General features: G+C 36.2%; 1 protein-coding gene and 2 long non-coding RNA genes across 4 annotated transcripts; 2 read left to right on the top strand and 1 right to left on the bottom strand.

Annotated features, from left to right (window-relative positions):
• The first annotated feature begins 1,544 nt into the window (after positions 1 to 1,544).
• On the top strand, positions 1,545 to 4,327 carry LOC135652587 (uncharacterized). Of its 2 annotated transcripts, none has more exons than XR_010502155.1 (3): positions 1,545 to 2,198; positions 3,353 to 3,786; positions 3,865 to 4,327. It is a non-coding gene; the product is annotated as an uncharacterized LOC135652587 (long non-coding RNA). The 2 variants fall into 2 exon arrangements; XR_010502154.1 differs by having other exon boundaries at positions 1,559 to 2,198; positions 3,641 to 3,786.
• Positions 4,328 to 9,920: 5,593 nt separating this feature from the next.
• LOC135652152 (uncharacterized) lies at positions 9,921 to 15,204 on the bottom strand. The gene is made up of 9 exons (XM_065172902.1): positions 14,992 to 15,204; positions 13,899 to 14,360; positions 13,228 to 13,399; positions 12,655 to 12,949; positions 11,406 to 11,478; positions 11,223 to 11,313; positions 10,945 to 11,024; positions 10,580 to 10,847; positions 9,921 to 10,169 (listed from the first exon to the last, which is right to left on the bottom strand). The coding sequence occupies exons 1-8, from the start codon at positions 15,058 to 15,060 to the stop codon at positions 10,611 to 10,613; spliced, it is 1,479 nt and encodes a 492-aa protein (XP_065028974.1). The 5' UTR covers positions 15,061 to 15,204; the 3' UTR covers positions 9,921 to 10,169; positions 10,580 to 10,610.
• Positions 15,205 to 15,932: 728 nt separating this feature from the next.
• On the top strand, positions 15,933 to 16,969 carry LOC135652153 (uncharacterized). Its single transcript, XR_010502077.1, has 2 exons — positions 15,933 to 16,067; positions 16,698 to 16,969. It is a non-coding gene; the product is annotated as an uncharacterized LOC135652153 (long non-coding RNA).
• Positions 16,970 to 18,554: the final 1,585 nt, after the last annotated feature.

Genomic DNA, 18,554 nt, shown 5'->3' with positions numbered 1-18,554 from the left:
TAAAAGCAGGGAGCATGTGGCCTCCATGAACTCCCACTTACAAAAAGACATGGACAGCTCTTCCCCTTGGCACCTTCTTCCTTGCATCATCATTCTCCCATCCCTTTCCGATCTGTGTTGGTCCCAGTGGCCATGGCCTCAGATCGACTGCTTTTCCAGCTTCATGTTATGTGACAGTAATAATCCCTTGGTCAAATTGTTCATCCAACAGACATCAGTAGCAGCAGCATTTCACCTTTCCAAAGCTATTGCTCCTGTTTGAAACTGTTCTCTTCTCTCAATCCCTTCTGAAGACATCTCCTGCAGGCTTTGTGGGTGGCATGGAGTCATAGATAGTCATTTTTGGTTTCTTAAGTTAGTATGTGATGATGATAATGACATAAAAGAAGGTGAGCTTGAGATCAAGATTGTTTAATGGTGATGGTTCTTAGATTTTTTTTTTACTTAATTAAAATCAAAGATAAAAGAAAAAAATACAGTTGGAATAATAAAGAAATGATGATGATGATGGTTCATTGTATTAGAAAGGAGAGAAGAGTAGATTTAAACAAGAAAACTGTGCAGCAACTAAGAATAAACCATATATATATATATATATATATATATATATATATATATATATATATATATATATATATATATATATATATATATATTACTTTTAATTATCTTTAGCATATCGATTTTTATACTTTTAAAAATTATATTGAGTTCTCAAACTTCGTTATTTCAAATTTTTAATCCTATATAATTTTTTTTTAATGTTGTATAAAGATCTTAATGTTTCACTTTTATGAATATAGAAATCTTAATGTAACTTTTGAAAGTGCAAATATGAAGATAGCGAAGAAGACTATTATAATTAGCCTTGTAGCTAAATATAGGTAAACTTCAAAAGTTTCAAATCATGATAGAACCATTGGTTTTATCTTCGGAATAAGATGGATTTGTCTTGTGTGTGTCATAAGATCAATTTGTTTATCACAAATCAGACATGGATGCATCTTTTGCTGACAGGGAGAAGGGTTTTAAACAAGAAAACTGTAGAGATGATAGATATCAAAACATCAATCCACATGAAGAACTCTAATTCACAGAACACTCATCTGATTCATCCCTGTGATAGGATGGATTTGTCTCATCTATTATATGAGCAAAATAATCACACATTAGACAAGACATGTATACATCTTTTTCTAATAGAGAGAAGTCCCAAAGAACAAAACTGTGCAGCAATGTTGAGAAGCCAATAATAAACCCTCCCCACAAACACTGCCAAATGTTTCTTTTACTCTTCATTGTGATGATCTATTTTTGAAGTTGACATCAATGCAGGAATTGACTTCGTTCAAATGGATACCAATAATATAATGTGTTCAAATATATTATATATATATATATATATATATTTGTGGCAGAGCTGTAATTATCCCCAACTGCTCCCATTACGTGGGCGATGACAAAAAGTCAAACGCGCGTAATCCATTCCTCCCGACGATGGCAAAACCGTAATTATCTGCAGCTTGGTCGTCGAAGACTGCGAGAGTCAACCATCTTGTCCCTGATCATTGGTCAGCACACGACGATCTTTCCTGCCTTCTCGTGAGAGTGATTAATATGTTATATTCTTGATCGTATACATATATCAATCCTTCTTGCTGCTGGATTTCATCTTCTAATAGCAAACTGGATATCAGTTCTTGCAGATGATTCTTGGAGACCATCTTTTTCTTGGGCTATTTAGGTTGGGAACCGCTAGGGTTTGGATAAAGTTGGGATCTTGATTGGATTACCGGTTCGTTTGTGGTGGATCGATTGGGGTTTCTTCGTCGCCCTCCTTCTTTCTCCCTGTTCCGTTTGAGGCATTCCTAAATGTGTAACTTCGTGTGGTTTCTCGAGTTTGTTTTCTTTATTCTTCAATTGGCTTTCGATGTCTAGGGCTGTTTGTCCAGTTTGGGCTGGTTTAGGTTTCTTCTTCGCCATGGCGATCTGCTGAGCGTGCTTGCTATTGAACGAGGAAGTGATCTAGACTATCACCCTGGAGCGTCTTGTTTCTTGGATTGAGATGGTCATGGAGCAGAGAGTCCATGAGATTTTAGAGGCGATTAGGGTTGAAGTTCCGACTGTTTAAGGGATTGTTTGAGATGGACTGCTTGCAGCTGGGTTGGAAAGCTGATGGATTTCGTCGGCAAAGGCAGGTATGTTTTCTCTGCGTCTTGTTGATTAGTCTCTCACTTTCGATTTTGATGAACAAAATTTCACAAAGAATCTTTGATTGGTGATTAAACTCTGCTATTTCTGTGAGGGGATTTTTATTGAATTTGATGTCATTATCTCTGATGTTTAAAGTGATAACTCTGGTGACAAAAAAAAGAATCATATCTTTTGTATGTTTGTGTCTGTTTGGTGGTTAGGTTATTGTGTTTGTTCTATCTAAAAATTGCTATGCTTCAGCATTGAGTTTGAGATATAGTGGATTTTCCAATGCAAATGATAGTAATATCTGATATTCTTCGAGCCAAATGACGGTAACATTTGATGTTCTTTGAGCAAAATGATAGTAATATTTGATATTCCTCAAATATGAACTTTGTACTGGCTATGAAGTTGGGCATGTAATTTCGAGGAGAAGTTGTTCGTGATGTAGGATTCGGTTTAACTAATAATGAAGTCAAATTTATATTATAGATCACCTTGTTTATTAGAACGAACAATGTCTTCATTCAGTTACATAAAAGGCATTGATGGTGATGTAATTGTGGTGAAATGTTCATTCCTGGGCCAAATTCTTGATTGGAAATAATATCTTGTGATCCTCTTGCCTGACAAATTTTTTTTCCAAAGTGATGGTATCGATACAGCAGTTTTATATTGAGTAATAGAGACAAAAAAAAAAAGTATTGGTTGTTTCTTATTATGCTTGCTGGTCATGATAAAGTTGACAAGATTTTCTTATTTGTTGAGATTGCAACTTATGTTCTGGAGGAAGATGTAATCAAATTCTCTATGAGAATTTACCGACTTGAAACTTTTTCCCTAAAACTATAATTCTCACTTACCAACTCAAAATTTTTTTTCTGAAGGTAATCTCCTTCACGTGATTTAATTCTACAGAGTTTAGGCACTGTTAAGCTTACCGATTCAGGCGAATAGTATCCACAAAGCTGTGTTCATCTATCTTTGTTTTGATTTTAACATTTGTGTGTATTATCATTAGTCCATGAGTGCATGCTTACTTCAGAATTAAATTTACACCACTGTTTTCGAGTAAAGAATATACTGCTCACTTAAGTCAATTCTTTGTTAACAAAGTTCAGTAATCATTAGAAATATGATTATGTTTCCGTTTTAGGTTATGCACAAGTGATGTGACTGTTGAAGTTGGGGAGAGAATCTTTCTTCTTCACAAGATAATAATTCTTCATCATTCATCCTTATTAGGCTGTTAATCTCAGGTTGTGCAGAGTTCATATATTCTGTTCAAATTCAAAATGAAAACATAATGACATCTTTTTGTTGAATCATTAATATTGATATTTGAGAACAAGGAAATTAAACAATAATTATTCTGGCTTTTTCTACTGGTTTTTTCAAAGTTAAAACTAAATACTAGATGAATCTTATAGGATGCAAATTGCAGTTTGATTGTTGCAGTTCCTCAATTCCACTGCCAGGCTTATAATCATCACTAGTCATACAATTACAAATTTAGTATTTGACGAACTCATGTTCCTAATCTCAACAACCGCAACAACAACGGAAACAAACATCGTGCCATCGACGAAGGTGAGTGTCAAAATCTATTTCCTTCAACACTGTCTTTTATACACAACATTGAAATGTTTCATTCTTGTTTATCCAAAGGTAAACGGGCACATCCATGGCTGCTTACAGAAGAGTGCCAGAGGGAAGAGCTATTCCAGCCGATGAACTGCTAACCAGCGAGAACAGAGGCTGAAGGTGAGCTTTGATGATGGTGTCTGAAATCCAAAAAGAGTGCTCAAGCATGAACAAGAACTCGACACTGATAAGGGCTAATTAAAGCTTACAATTCACAAGAAACAATTGTCGACAGGCATGTAAAGACTCTGCAAGGATCTTATAGTTTCATGAGCATGCTTTTTTCTGATACAAGGCAGCAGAATTCTCAACCTTGTTCAGAAAGGGAGATGAAAGCCGATATGAACCCATCCTTCATGGTCTGTGTCCTATAGGCTATTTGAGTGTGATGAAAACTTGGTTTCAATACTGATGCATGTATCAGTCAAGAGTCAGTAATGACAAGATATATGATAGATGCATGGATGAATGAGTTCTATTTGATCCACCATTTGTGAGATCTGACCATGGACTGGTGTTTGATGTGGTAAAATGCTTTCTTTGTACAAAAGCTTAGAGAGGAAAAGGAACAGTTTTTTTTTTTTTTCCCCTCAACCTTCTAATAATATAATTTCATTATAGTAAGAGATTTGATGCACCATTAATCTTATCTTTTTGAAAGGATATTTACTTTATTAGCTGCATTAAAAATCAAATCAATCAGAAATCTAGATATGAATTCACCAATATAATATAAATATGTCAGATAACTTAGTTGGTATTAATTTTGACAGTAGATTATAAGTTTCTGAACGCGAATTCTGATAAGTTAGCTGAAGGAGAGTTTTTTTTTTTAATTTTTAAAAATATTCTTCTCATCATTTTATAAATAATAATCTTTTGGGTTGATGATATGAATTTTTTTTAGGTATAATGTGTAAACTTTCAAAAAATGGATGGATTTGATTTGGTGATTGTATGATTAATTTTAATATTGATACATGTAAAACTTTATATTTGGATAGTTATTTATATATTTTTCTTTTTATTTTATTTTAGCCAAATGTCACTGTAACAAATTAATATTCGACATTTTCTTTGAAGGAAATAAAGAAATAAGGATTCAAACGGTTATCAGACAATTTCCGAAGGGGGTTTGCTATATTTAGATCGAGAAACTGCCTTTGCTTGCTGCGTCTTCTTCCCCCGAGACTTGCTCTCGCCCTCTCTCTCGCTCTCTATCTCTCTCTTTCTTTCTTTTCAGCACCATATACTCTCTCTCTTCCTCTCTGTTCCTCGATCATGTCGTCGGTAAGTGCATCTCTCTTTCTGGCGCATTATTATGGGACTTTTTGGCCAAATTTTTGTGTTTGTGTGTCTCGTTGCGTTCGGTTAAATCGAGTGATTTCTTCTTTTCCCATCGTGATCTGATGCTGTTTTGGTGGAACCGTAGGCTGCCACTGTTTTGAAATTGGTGAAATTGTGTGCCTATATTTTCCCCCTTATAGGAAATATTAGGGCAAATTATCATACCTGAAGATTAAAAATGGTGCGAGATTTATTATTTCTTGGAATTGAATCGAAGATGTCGTCCGTAAAGTTCGAACGGCTTAAAATTCAGGATTCCTTGGATTTGAGCAGGCTATCATCTTGATTTGGACCACAGAATGTTGCAGAAGAGAATAGTGTTGTGATGCATTTATTCCTTCTTGTAAAAATTTGATGTTTTCATGAATGTGTTAAAGCTGGTAATGTTAGTTTGATTCGTGTGGATATCGATTTGAGCTTCTAATTGCCCTTATGAGATTCCACCCATGCAATTTCTTTTTGGAATATCTGCATTTTTGACTCATTGTTTGCATGTATTCCTTCTATTTGATTGCGACATAGTGGTCATTAGCTTCTCATATCACCACAATACATGCATGATGCTGAGATGGATGTTCAGTCTCATCAAAATGCTCTGTGAAGGATGATGGTAATCAAGGTTAAAATTAGAAAACTATTAGCTAAGCTGATTTGAATATTTTCGAATGCACCAGTACGATGGGTTAAATCAATTTCTTTTTCGGTCGCTGAATAACATTTCATGATATTTAGTGACATCATCTTCTAGGGAGCTTAGTGGTGAGAAGAAGGATTCTGATCTAAAATAGTTAAAAACAAGGACTAGTCATAGTTGTTGTTGCATGAAATGTTTGCATAGGATACATAGTTTTTATAATTTCAGACTAAGAAGAATATTTGCATTGATTCAATTTGATGCCAATATAATTGTGTTCCGTTTTTTTTTTTTGGTCAAGTAGTTAATTGACACATTGTGTAGTTGCAAAAGTTAGAAACCTTCTACATTTGTTTTCTCTTTCCATCTGTAATTTTTCTGTAGGTGCGACGGTTCTGCTGCTCAATCTACAATAAAGTTTCCGCAGCTTGTAGTTTTGAGCCTTACCAAGCTACCCATTTATGTGTTGACTTAACCTTCATGCCTTATTGTATATTGTTCATGCTTTCCTAGCACATATGTATTAATTTAATTGAGGATGGAAAGATTAGGAAGTAATAAAGTTACCTTGAGAAGCAAAGGTACCGAAGAGCACTTAAATAAGATGTAGGTGAAATCTCAGGGAATCATTTCTTCTATGCAAGCATTTTTATTGTCCCTGTGATGTGTGTTGCAAGAGAAGATACACAGTGGATCCTCTATGGCTTCTAAATGTTGTCCCCAAATCTTTTCACCATGTTTCGAGCAACTTCCTGGGTTTATAAGACTTGTTTCTATAAGAGGATGATGATGCAGAGTGCCTGCTAATGTTTTCACTACTAATACCATACAAATGCTCGATAAAGCTGAACCTAATGCATTGATTGTGAGGTATTCTGCCATGCTAATTGAACGTGTCTGTTGCCGGAATAAGTCAGAAACAAGTGTTGGATCCTTCGGTCATCTTTGCTTGAATCTGTTTAATCGGCTTGTTAAAGAATTAATTAGCTATTGTATGATCTTCATGGTCGTGGTGGATGTTTGTAGTTACTAGAAAAGATAAAGAAATTGTAGATGATTAGATATAGCTCTGATTAGATATAAAATAGACAAATAGTATTAATGGTATGAGGAGAGTCAGACATAAAAAAATCTTAATACAACTACAAATAAGAATTTCAATGCTCTTGATTTAACTAAGAATATTATCTTTTATATCCATATAGTGACATTACGGTTTGTTGTTGTTGTATGTTCTTCATAGCTACTGCTTGCCTTCTTTTGTGTTTTGCTGTTCCTATTTCATTCGGCCACGGTGGCAGTAGGTCTTACATGTGGTCTTCCTTTTGAATGCAGCAGGAGAAGGGTCGGCCACTGCCCAAGTTTGGGGAGTGGGATGTCAACAATCCTGCTTCGGCTGAAGGATTCACTGTCATATTCAACAAAGCTCGAGACGAGAAGAAGACAAGTAGTAGTAGCTCTGCTGCTCCAGCTTCACCAAGAAGAAATGATGTAGGTGGTCTGAAACCAGAAGTCACCTACCAATATCCAAGAAAAAGTGTAAGTTTCTACCCCGTTTTTCCTTTTAAGATGATCTAATCTGTACTATTCGATCCTAAAAGTCTTGTTAGTTTCAAGCTTCCATATTCTTATTCATTCCAATTGTTATTAGCCCATGATATTATCCTTGAAGAACTTGTGCGCCCAATCAAAACTAATCTCACTAACTTCTTTGTAACCATGGACTCAGAGCAAGTGGTTTTGCTGTGTGTAAGTGCTGCTGCCAGAGCACCGAGGGACAAGTTGTCATCGTTCATGGTTAAGATGACAAGGTCGGCCTACTTCTACCTGTGATGGTGCTGCCATGTCTCATGGTCTCTCTCTCTCTCTCTCTCTCTTTATATATATATATATATATATATATATATATGTGCATTGTATGAGAACAAAATAGGAGTGATGGATGGAGAACCTTTTGCATATAGTTTCTTTTGGCTTTGTTATATACTTTGTGGTGAGGGAAACTTCTAATAACTGGGTGGGAGTTTTATTGGGATACTTCTCCAGTGATTACAAGTTGACAACAATGATGAATAATGTTTCAACTGTCCTTGCCCAAACCTGTTGGTGTACATGGAGCAACAGAAGCTCTGCATCAGCCTTGCCTCCTCTCTACTTTGCATTCAGTGTTTGAACTTGTGCAAGATATGAGTCTGAGGTAACACCTTCTGCATGTGAAGTGTGATGGATATATCCTCTTCGATTGTGGAAATCTTGTTTAACCGATGATCACTTTTCAAAGCTCACCTTTCCAGGAGCAGCTTATGATCCTTCTACTTGTTCTGTAGGTCTTTCAGTTTCGAGACACTACGAAATCGTATTAACTCAGTTAATGTCATAGAAGACTATTTATATATAGATAGATACAGAGCTGAATCTTATACTCGAAGAGACCCTAAAACCATGTTAAGTATAAATCTTTTAATACCTTAAAATAGAGACGATGTTAAGTATGTAGGAAGAACATTAATGATGGCTAATTATAGATTACCTCATATAATTAACTATTCTTATCATTTCGATCTTTATATAGTTATGAAAATAATATATCTAAGTTCATTTATCCTAATTGTTATTTTTATTAATGAAAGCATAAAAATAAAGAATATGAAGATAATTTAAATATTTTAATTAGTGATAGTAAATGATGTTGGTGGTGACAAATGACGCGACTCTCACCCTTCACTGTTGTTCTCATCCATAATAATTATGCCACCTGTAGCCCCCCTAATGACATCATCATCCGTCGCCATCGATATTATCCTTGATCACCAACTGAAAAATTAAAATTATCTTTTTATCTTTCGTTTTTATATTTCTGTTCGTAAAACCAACATCATCAAGATAAATAAATCTAGATGTTTTACTTTAAAAGTATTCTAACTTTTTAAAGTGTAAGAATCAAAATACTAAAAGTAGCTAATATATATTTATCCCATTTAAAGAAAGATGTTAAACCCTGCATCTCTGGTTTCAAGTTCTCTCGGTTGGCAAAAACCATCAAAGAATCAGATAAGCCATCAAAATTAATATAAACAGAAGATTCAGATACTACACATAGCAATTCTAGATCAAAGTAAAAATGAATAATAGAAAACATTAACATAAATCAGGTGCAGTGAAAAAAGAGTTCAAACATCAAACATGTGCCAACCCAAGCCAAATATCCTTGGCTTTTAGGTTCTCTTGGTACATAAGAATCATAAAAGAATCAGATAAACATTTTGCAGCACAAACGAACCAGGATCTTAAATGAAACACATTTAATTGGTGATTTGGTTCAAAACCAATCACTCAAGCATGCATGACAGCAGATGTTTAAGATCATCAAGCAACCAATAACCTATGGGAGAACAAGCACTTCTGGTTGATATGAACCAGAATTCAACTTGGCAATGGTGCCAGTCTCTTCAGTACAAAAGTATACATTTCAACCAGATATTGCTTAATGCTCCAAATGCAATTCCCACCTGGATGGGAAGTTGATGCAATACTAACAAATCTGACACTAACAGTTGCAGCAGATGTTTAAGGTCATCATGCATGCCACAAGATAGTTTCAGTTATGCTTCATGCATGCCATCCCCTGCTAATACTATCATGCACATGAATAATCGTTCACCTATTCAAACAGTAAGTTTTAGTTCCAACCTTTTCGTGGCAATAAAGTCCAGTTTTATAGTATAAGTATCACAAAAAAGAGGAAGAAACTGACAGAAGAAAAAAAGGGAAAATAATCAGATAGACTACAAAAATCTTTAACATTGCAACCTCAATGATTTTGATGTTTGAGATGATCATTTGCTGGACTGGCCGGAGGCAGCTTCCTGCTCAGATCCATGACGTTTTCCTGATCGGGTCCAGCCTCATATCTATCATTTCTCCTGCTGACTGGCCTCATCTGATTCCTGTTTGCAGCCTGACTTTTCAGTATAATTGGTGAAGGTGGATGTAGGAAAGCTGGAACATGACCAGGACAATTGGCTTGACCAGTTCGAGCCATTAACCCAATACAATAGAAAACAATATTCCCTACAAGAAGTATGTGCTATGTGCAATCTATCATATTCCACACAGCAATCCCATGTTTCATCTTCATATGAGTAAACAAATGAGCATCTACTCCATATAACTACTATTACATGCATCTTTAACCAAGTTGGTGAAGCAATATTTTCATCCATACTGGAGACATAAGAGGGGAAGAAACAAAACCAGTACTTAGACCCATAGCTCCTCCTTGCTTAGTCTACTCATCTTATCAGAGTAGTATCAGTGGAAGACAGTTGTTCTTGGACCATCGCCCTCACTGCACATTATCATTGTAAAATATATTACAAAATTTTTCCATGTCAAAGACAAGCAAATTTAGCATGTAGAAAAGTATGTCATCATGCTTCAGAATTAACCGGGCATTTAAGACCAACATCTGCCGAAGCAGCCATGACCAATTTAGCTTGCATCAAGGTTGATAAATTTTACATTATGGTGAATGTATTTCTAAATTTAGTAGTTACGAGCTATAATTATTAAGGAAGCTTGAAGAAAGAGTAAAAATTAAGATGTTGTTTAGTTATAAATTCAGCAAAGAACATTTCAGGAAGGGAGCACTGGAATATGGTTAAAGATCTCAATGTCTTATCCATGTCACACATCATTAAATCTATATAGGACAAACAAATTTAAAGCTTTTGTTGCATCAAGTCAACACATAAGTACCTCAAAAACTTGACAAACAATTTCATCCATGCTACAAAGGGTTAGGATTCTGGATTTGTCTCTCTGATTCTTGCTGCCTATCATTTTCAGCTTCAGAAAGGTTTCTAGATTCTTGCTGCTGCCTGCTATCATTTTGTTGTTGTGCCAAGTGTACATGTCGCCTATGCCTCCATCTTAGAAACTCAACAATCAAAGATTTCATACTGATTGCAATCCCAAACCCAGTGAATGAGGAAAGTAAGACTGAAATAACAGGGCTTACTCTTAGCTGCATAATTAACAAGAAGAACCAATTTTCATCTTCAGTTGTCAAAAGTGAAACCAAATATCTTGGCAGCCAAATTCATCTGAGAAAGTAATCTTACCACATTATAGAAGATATGAGCAAAGAGGATTACGATTGCAAATTGGAAAGATGCATAAGCCCAAATGTAGCTCTTGGTAACTGTAAATAATAACTGTCAATAATGTTTTGACATAGAGCTAAATCCATGAAAACTAGTGTGTAATGCATTACTAATGATACAATAAAATCCAAATACTGTAGACACAAAAGCTAATATAAGAAATATAAATAACAGGTGAAACATAAAAGGAAAGCTAAATGACAAAACCCATATGAACATGAAGAATGATATGTTACCCATTATTGAAGCTATCATGGAAGAGAGGAGACCCAGAACACAAGAAAAAGGCAAAGATACAGCAAGAGCACGCGAAGCCATTTCAGTAACCTGTTTGATTTAAAAGTGTTGGTTTGAATCATATGGTAAAAGCAAGTTCATAAAACTAAATTGAACTAGTGCTTTACAGGACTAAGTCTTACTAAAAGTTGCTCCAAGAAGCAGAAATAGGCAAGCATGCTGACCATGACAAGCACAGGGAGATCCTGCCATACCCTGTCAGATGGTGAAGAAAGATGAATTATAGCTTAGAAGAGTAACATCTAATAAGTTAAATTGACTTCTGTGCATTATAGAATTGCATTCTTTTAATGTACGAAATGCAGGTCTCAAGTGGTTTTGGTATTATTTTCATACAAAATTTGCACATAAGATTGGTACGTTAGCTACTGCTTCATCTCACATCATGTCAAATATTGGTATTGTGTGAGCAATATCTTCTTTACCATTCATGAGAGAGAGTCTTCAAGTTTGATACAACTTTGTGGCCATCATCTTTGGCTCTCCATCACAAATTGGAACTAAAATGCCAGGTTCTTATTTGACACCCATTATGATAGCATGGGCAGATATGATTAATTTCATGTGACAACAAATGCCACAGAAATATTACTTGTTTGCATAGACAACATGAGAAAGCTGTCATCCCAAGGTTCAATGCATTATAAATCATTGCTACAATCCATATGCAATTTTCCAACTCCCATTGCCCAGCTTAATCTAAGAGACTACAGCTAGAAGTCAGTTAAAATAGGCTCGATTCCATTCTAGAAATCCAAATAGCTAAAAAGAAACCAAGATGACTACTAGTTTGCATGTTTATAGCATTTCCTATGTGGAGATTCAACAAAATTAGCACTACCATACCTAGTCCATGTAACTTTGAGAAGAACAACATGACAGCAACCTTACAATTTAAAATGGTCTATAATTATAATCATTAACTAATACAACTGAATCTTATCCTAAATGTGAAGATGTTTAAGTCCAAAGACTCACAATGAGGTTTTGACAGAAGAAAGATTCAAACTTGATAAGAGATTCAGTTACAAAGCAATTGCAAAGCACAGATGCAAGTGTTGGGTTCAGGAAGTACATGGTTGAGCAGAATCAAGAAATCAGTTACGATCCATGATATTTTTATGCCAAGATAAAAGAACATAAAGTCAATATAACAAAATTTGAAAGTCAGGTAATCAACGAAGACTGGCTGGGATTCTTCTAAGATGTATTTCATTAATCCAGAAAAGGAAGGCAGAAAAAAAGAGTGTGTGTGTGTGTGTATATATATATATATATATATATATATATATAAAATGTTCAGACAGATTTGATCCAAATTGAATAGCATTGAGGAAAATCAATAAGTTATAAAGGATTAACGAAGTATACCTGTAGGAAGTAACTTCTTGTCTCCGAATTGCATTTGATGGGTGCCTATTAACTGTCTGTGGATTTTGTAGTCTCAACAATGTTACAGGTAAGTTTTTCACTTCTTGCTTGCACACATCACATGTCTTATTACCCTTAATACTAAACCATTTTACAGCACATTCTTGGTGTGCAAGTGCAAGTTCTCCTTTGCAGCTACACTCCATTTTAAGTGTTTCTCCTTCTGTGAGTTCAACAAAACATATCCGGCACACTGCCTCTTCCTCTGGAATATCTTCACCTTCATCTTCAGATACTGCAAAGACAAATACAGCATAAGTAGTAGTTCCATCATTTGTATAGTAATGAGTATATTCACAATTTGGATTAGATATTAAACAATGCAGCTATATATTTGATTAATGTGAATTAGATTTCAGTTACTTCCCCAGATCAGTGAATTTGATTATCATATCCAGATTGGGTTCTTCTTGAAGATAGTACAAAAAACAAAAACTGATAACCAGAAAAAGTTCTTGAGCATGAATTTCAATAAGCAACTCATTTTGTAGAATAAGAACTTAAAAAGAGTACCATTAACAGTCTCTATAGCATCACTTTCGAAGGTGTTGTTGACAACAACTGGACGAGGGGTTGCTACAATAACTCGGACAAATCCTGTTGAATCCGTTCTCTGTAAACTTCTGTTCTTGGCATTCCCAGGCACTGAAAATGAGCGTCTGATTTGTGTCTGCAAATTTTTTTCCTGTTGGAATCCAAAATGCACAGTGAAGTCTCAGAGTCCTTGATTATATGTAAGTAACAATACAGAGTAATGAAAATATAAACTCCATAGCCTTCAGTTGAATACAAATTGCTAATACAAGAGAGTCAGATAAACAAGTTCCACTGACAAAGTTATATTGACCTCATACAAAAATGATAACAGTTAAAAAGGTAGTTTTACTTTTATTAGAAGAATGCTGAAAGAATCAAGACCAGATTGCCTGGCAAACGCTGCCAATAATTAGGCAAGCACTTGGAGGGATACAGACCATTCAACTAACATTTCCATGGACAAAATACAAAATGCATACTGTCAACTACCTTGAGAAAGCAATTAGTTAACCTTCTTCATAAAAGAAGAATAAGATATAAAATTGTGTCGAATATAATACCAAGACAATTAACTAGTTAAAAGAAACAGCATGAGTGAATGAGACTAGAAAGTTGTTCATGCAGAACAGTGAACAAAGACGACTTACTTCCAGATTAGATAGATCAACCACATGCCTTTCCTGTGTGGAAGATGAATCTGAAATTGCAACTGGTGTCACAGGCAAAGAGTGTGCTCCTTTGGTTGAAAAAGAGGAAAAGACCTTGGTAAAAGAAAACTGCCTTGACGTTGATGGTTTGTCTTGTTTTCCTTCTGAGGACGGTGTTCCAGGAATTAGAAGAACAGTTCTGTCACCCTCTGGAGCTGAGCTTCTTGTCTTTAGACTCCGTTGTGGAAAGAAACTTCTGATGGATGATTTTGTCCTTGTTGAACTAGGCCTTGGTGGTAAGCCTGCTCTTACTGAGCCAGGACTGGACAAAGTATATGACCTTGCAGATGGCAATGAATTTTCCAAGGTTCTTTCGGGTATTTGCAAGGAGGTAAGGTTTGGCCGCCGAGAGTTAGGAGCTGAGGAAATCTCTTCTCTGATGTTTGCATTATGGTCAGATGACTGCAAAGCCATTTAGGACCTTGAAATCATTTACATTTCATATGACTAATGCTCAAAATTTTAGAAAATACTATAAAATAAAACCCAATAAATGGCCAAACTGCACCATATATCCAACAAATTCATCATGAAGAAAACCAGTATTAACAAGACCCTAATGTAGCAATGAAACAAAAAAAAAAGGTCAACCAAGAACAACCAGAAAAGCAGAAAACCATTTAATTCCTCAATCACTTGTCTCGTTAATAGTTAAATCGTGGTAACCATTGTTGGAATCCTTCCAAAACTATTCGTCCATAGCTGCATCGCACATCTCCAGATTCTTACCGTGACCCAAATGCCTCGCCACTGATTAACCCAATCGTGTTCACCTTGTCAGTTTAGCCAAGCATAACTCTTACCATCGGCAACCCACACTCATGAATATGATAGGGACGAAGACACTCATCACTCCATAAACCCAAACCACAAATGACACACAAAAAAAGATAAGATTTTCTCCACGGTCAAACATATAAAGCACCTCTTTTAAGCCACAACATAAACGAACGCATCCACAAATCCCCGTCAGTGAATCATCAAATCTCGTCAGTAACCCAACAAAAAGAAATCGTATTACGATAGGAATTACCCTCTGATCTCGGCCCCCTTGCGGCGACGCGTCGGCAGCAAGATCCGGCAGAGATGCCGAATCCTCCATATGAAAATGAATCTAAAATCAAGCTTCAGAAACGGCACCTCGACGCAGGAAGAACCCTCGATCGGGAGATTTGCCGCAGCGATCTGGAGGACGGCGGAGGCGGCTTCCGAGAAGGGGAGTGGGGCGGGCCCAGAGCACGTCGGATTCCCGGCATGAGAGTCCAACAAGTGCAGAATTTACGAGTGAAGCTGATGACTTACGCCGTGTGGGACCCTCTCAACATACCCGTGGGGATTATGAATTGACTTTACTATCCTTGTTCTCAGACGAAAACGTTTTCCTGGCGATATGAGCTTGAACCACCTCGGTCGCTCAGTTCATGTTTTGAAAACACAAAACAACAACGACAACAACGTGAATGCCAAAAATTTTGATAACACCGAAACAGGGGTGTTTTGGTAACTTTAGTGGGGCTGCTAGTGCGTGACACGAAGGTCGTCCCAATTGGAAATGCGTGCAGCAAACGTCACGACCGCAAGTGAAATGACCTCAACAGTCATATGAGGAGTGCCTGTATTGTCGACCAATCAATACGGTGATTTGAGCCCTATTTGGTCATTACAATTCCCAGAGTAGCCGTGCCCACGTCACATATTTTCTCGGGCCCCGCCACTGGCCCCAGTAGTGTCCTCCACTGCATGGCCGGTAGGAATGAGGGTTATTGAAATTTCCCGACTAGCATTTTCGCATCAATTCGGTCACGAGATGTGCAACGACTTTGAAGGGCTTAAACATGGTTGTGATTCGGCCCATTCGGCTCGATGTTTATCTGGACCGGTTCTGGAAATCTCGCCACCCGACCCGGCCTAGTTGCATCATTTAGTTTGATCAAATCACAACCGTTCATTCTTATATATATATATATATATATACATGCTGTAAACCTTAAACTGGTGCTTCCGACCTCCGATCTCGACGACGCCGCCGCCGCACCGGGAAAAGAAAGTGGGCGATTTCGCGAGGGAAATCATCGCAGGCTTCGTTGTTCCGTTGGGATGAGGGCAAAGGTATGATTTTGGTTTTGTTTTACGGTATTCTTTGTTCCCTTATCGTTTCTGTTTTGAGATCCGAATCGTCTCCCTGTTTCTTTTTCCGGAGGAATATCTTTTTGGAGATGTTTGGGATCTTTTCAATGTGAATTCAACTGGTGATAGTATTTGTAATATTTGAGACGAAAAGTGGTTTCTTTGGGAGAATAAATGTTCTACTTGGGGTTTGATTTTTGAATGATCTTCTCGATCGTCACTTGGTAAAATTATCCGTGCGTTGTTTTTATCTTCATTTGGGAGGAATCAAAGAGGGATGAGCAACGGTTTGCTTTTCGTGGAACGTGGTTTTGATTTGTTTGAAGAATTTGGAAGTGTCTTCCATGCGACGATTTCTGCCGTCGTTAGTTTTCGTTGGTTGAGATGTATCAGAAGTTTGTTGATTCATCGTCATTTGTGTGCTTCTTTTTATCGATCATTATAGTCTTTGTTGTGCTTTTGTCTTCAAATCACAGCCTTGATACAAGATAAAGGTTTGTTTACATACTCTTATGTGCAAATATTGATCTTAATCTATTCTGTCCTGTTCTCTATATTCAAAATTGTGCTTTGACCATTAGTTCTCGCAGCTGAATCATTTTATTGCTGCAGTGGAAGAAGAAGCGGATGCGGAGACTCAAGAGGAAGCGACGAAAGATGAGGCAGAGATCCAAGTAGTATGTGTCCATGAAGAGGACAGTCATGCACTTCTCACCAATGCTTCTCATGTTGTGAGAGGTGTGTTGATGGAGTTTTGCTTAGTAGCTCTCTAATGCTTAATATTTGCACTCAGTTATTAGCTTTTCTTGTTTCTTTTTGCCTTATGATATGTCTCTGTAGCTGTTCCTTCTCAACCTTTTAATGGTGCTTGCTTCAATTCTTAATCATGTTTTTTTTTTCTATTATGGATGAACTTTGTGAAAGAAATAGAGTTCATGTTGATTAGAAGTGGTGCTAATTTGAGATCCCACCTGAAATGCACTTTAACAATATTGGTAAAATCCTACATCAGAGATATGGGAAGACCATTGAATTTGTTTATATACTAAAGTGGGTTTACTGCCTTTCGTTTGAGCCTAAACAATCTTGACTATGTGGTTCTAAATCTATCAACATCAGGCTAATGGGTTTGTATCCTATCAGATTGGGTCATAACAAATGGTATCAAAATAGACCTAGCATTATGTTTGATGAGAGATCCAGGTAGGAATAGACTCGAGGTCTTTTCTTATAGTTTTGAGGTGGTTTCCTACTTCTTCTCGTACTACTATTTCACTAATAGTAATTATTTCATCTCTTCCGACTATTACATCTGTAAGTCTCCTAAGCATATCTACGTACCATATTAAATTATTCTTCCCCATTTGACCTTCTATCGAAAAACATCTAATTGTTTACGAGTGACAATATTTCTTTTCCTATTTTTCTTGGTAACTTCATATATCCACCTCAATATTTTCATAAAAGCAATATAAACTTTCTGTATATGTTGTTTTTTAACCGTCCAATACTCAAATTCATAAAGCATTGATGGACTAAGTGTCTTATATATATTTTTTTTAATCTCGACTTAAATGCTTGGTTTTGTGATAAAATATTTCTTTACTAGAAACATGTGCATGATTTAGACATTATACATTGGGTATTTGATTTATTGCACTTGAAGAGGTGGAAGTCTTCTTTTAAGTGCATTCTTGTAGGACTCGGTTTCTTAGCCCAAGAATTGGTTGATTTAGTTTCTGTAGAGTGATCTCATGCATCTTTCTCAATCCGAAGGAATGACATCATATTTTGGATCTTGGGAGAAAAGCTATGTTGTTTTTGTAGCATATGTTTTGAGATCCTGCTCAAAGTCTCCAAGCATATGCCTGACATACATGTGGGAGACCTCAACATCAGGTTTAACACATTGCCTTCTGGTGAATGAATATATTGTCTTCTTGAGAAGAACATATTGTCTTCTGGTGAATGAATATATATCTATATATATTTTTTCTTCTTGAGAAGAAGATGTTGTCTTGTGGTATTCAAATCCCAATTGCTATCAAATTTGTGATGGTTTTTGTTGATAATTTTTATTTTGTTCAAAAATTCTTACTTATGACTTTGTTGCTCATGATGTCTCCACAAGTTTGTTATTGCCAATTGCAATTTCATCCATGAAGTCTGGCTCTCTTATTTCATTATTTATGAAAGATTTTACCTACCAATTGAGTATCATATTAATTTGCATTTGTTATCCTCAAACTTATTAAAATATGAAGGTACTAAATGTGTTATTTATTATTATGGGCTTGTGGGAGCAGATGCAATTTCATCGTCGTATTTTCTCACCATTTCTTCTTCTTCTTCTGAATCATTACTAGTCGTGCTCAAGATCTGCATGTTCTTTAGCTTAGCCAGTGTGGTGTCCTCAATCGTCTTGATGTTCTACATCATTTCTTTCGTTAAATTCGTCTATAATCGTCT

This window comes from Musa acuminata, chromosome BXJ3-11, assembly GCF_036884655.1.
Source record: "Musa acuminata AAA Group cultivar baxijiao chromosome BXJ3-11, Cavendish_Baxijiao_AAA, whole genome shotgun sequence".
NCBI classification, from domain to species: domain Eukaryota; kingdom Viridiplantae; phylum Streptophyta; class Magnoliopsida; order Zingiberales; family Musaceae; genus Musa; species Musa acuminata.
The sequence above is the reverse complement of the archived record's forward strand: the minus strand, read 5'-3'. Positions and strand labels throughout refer to the sequence as shown.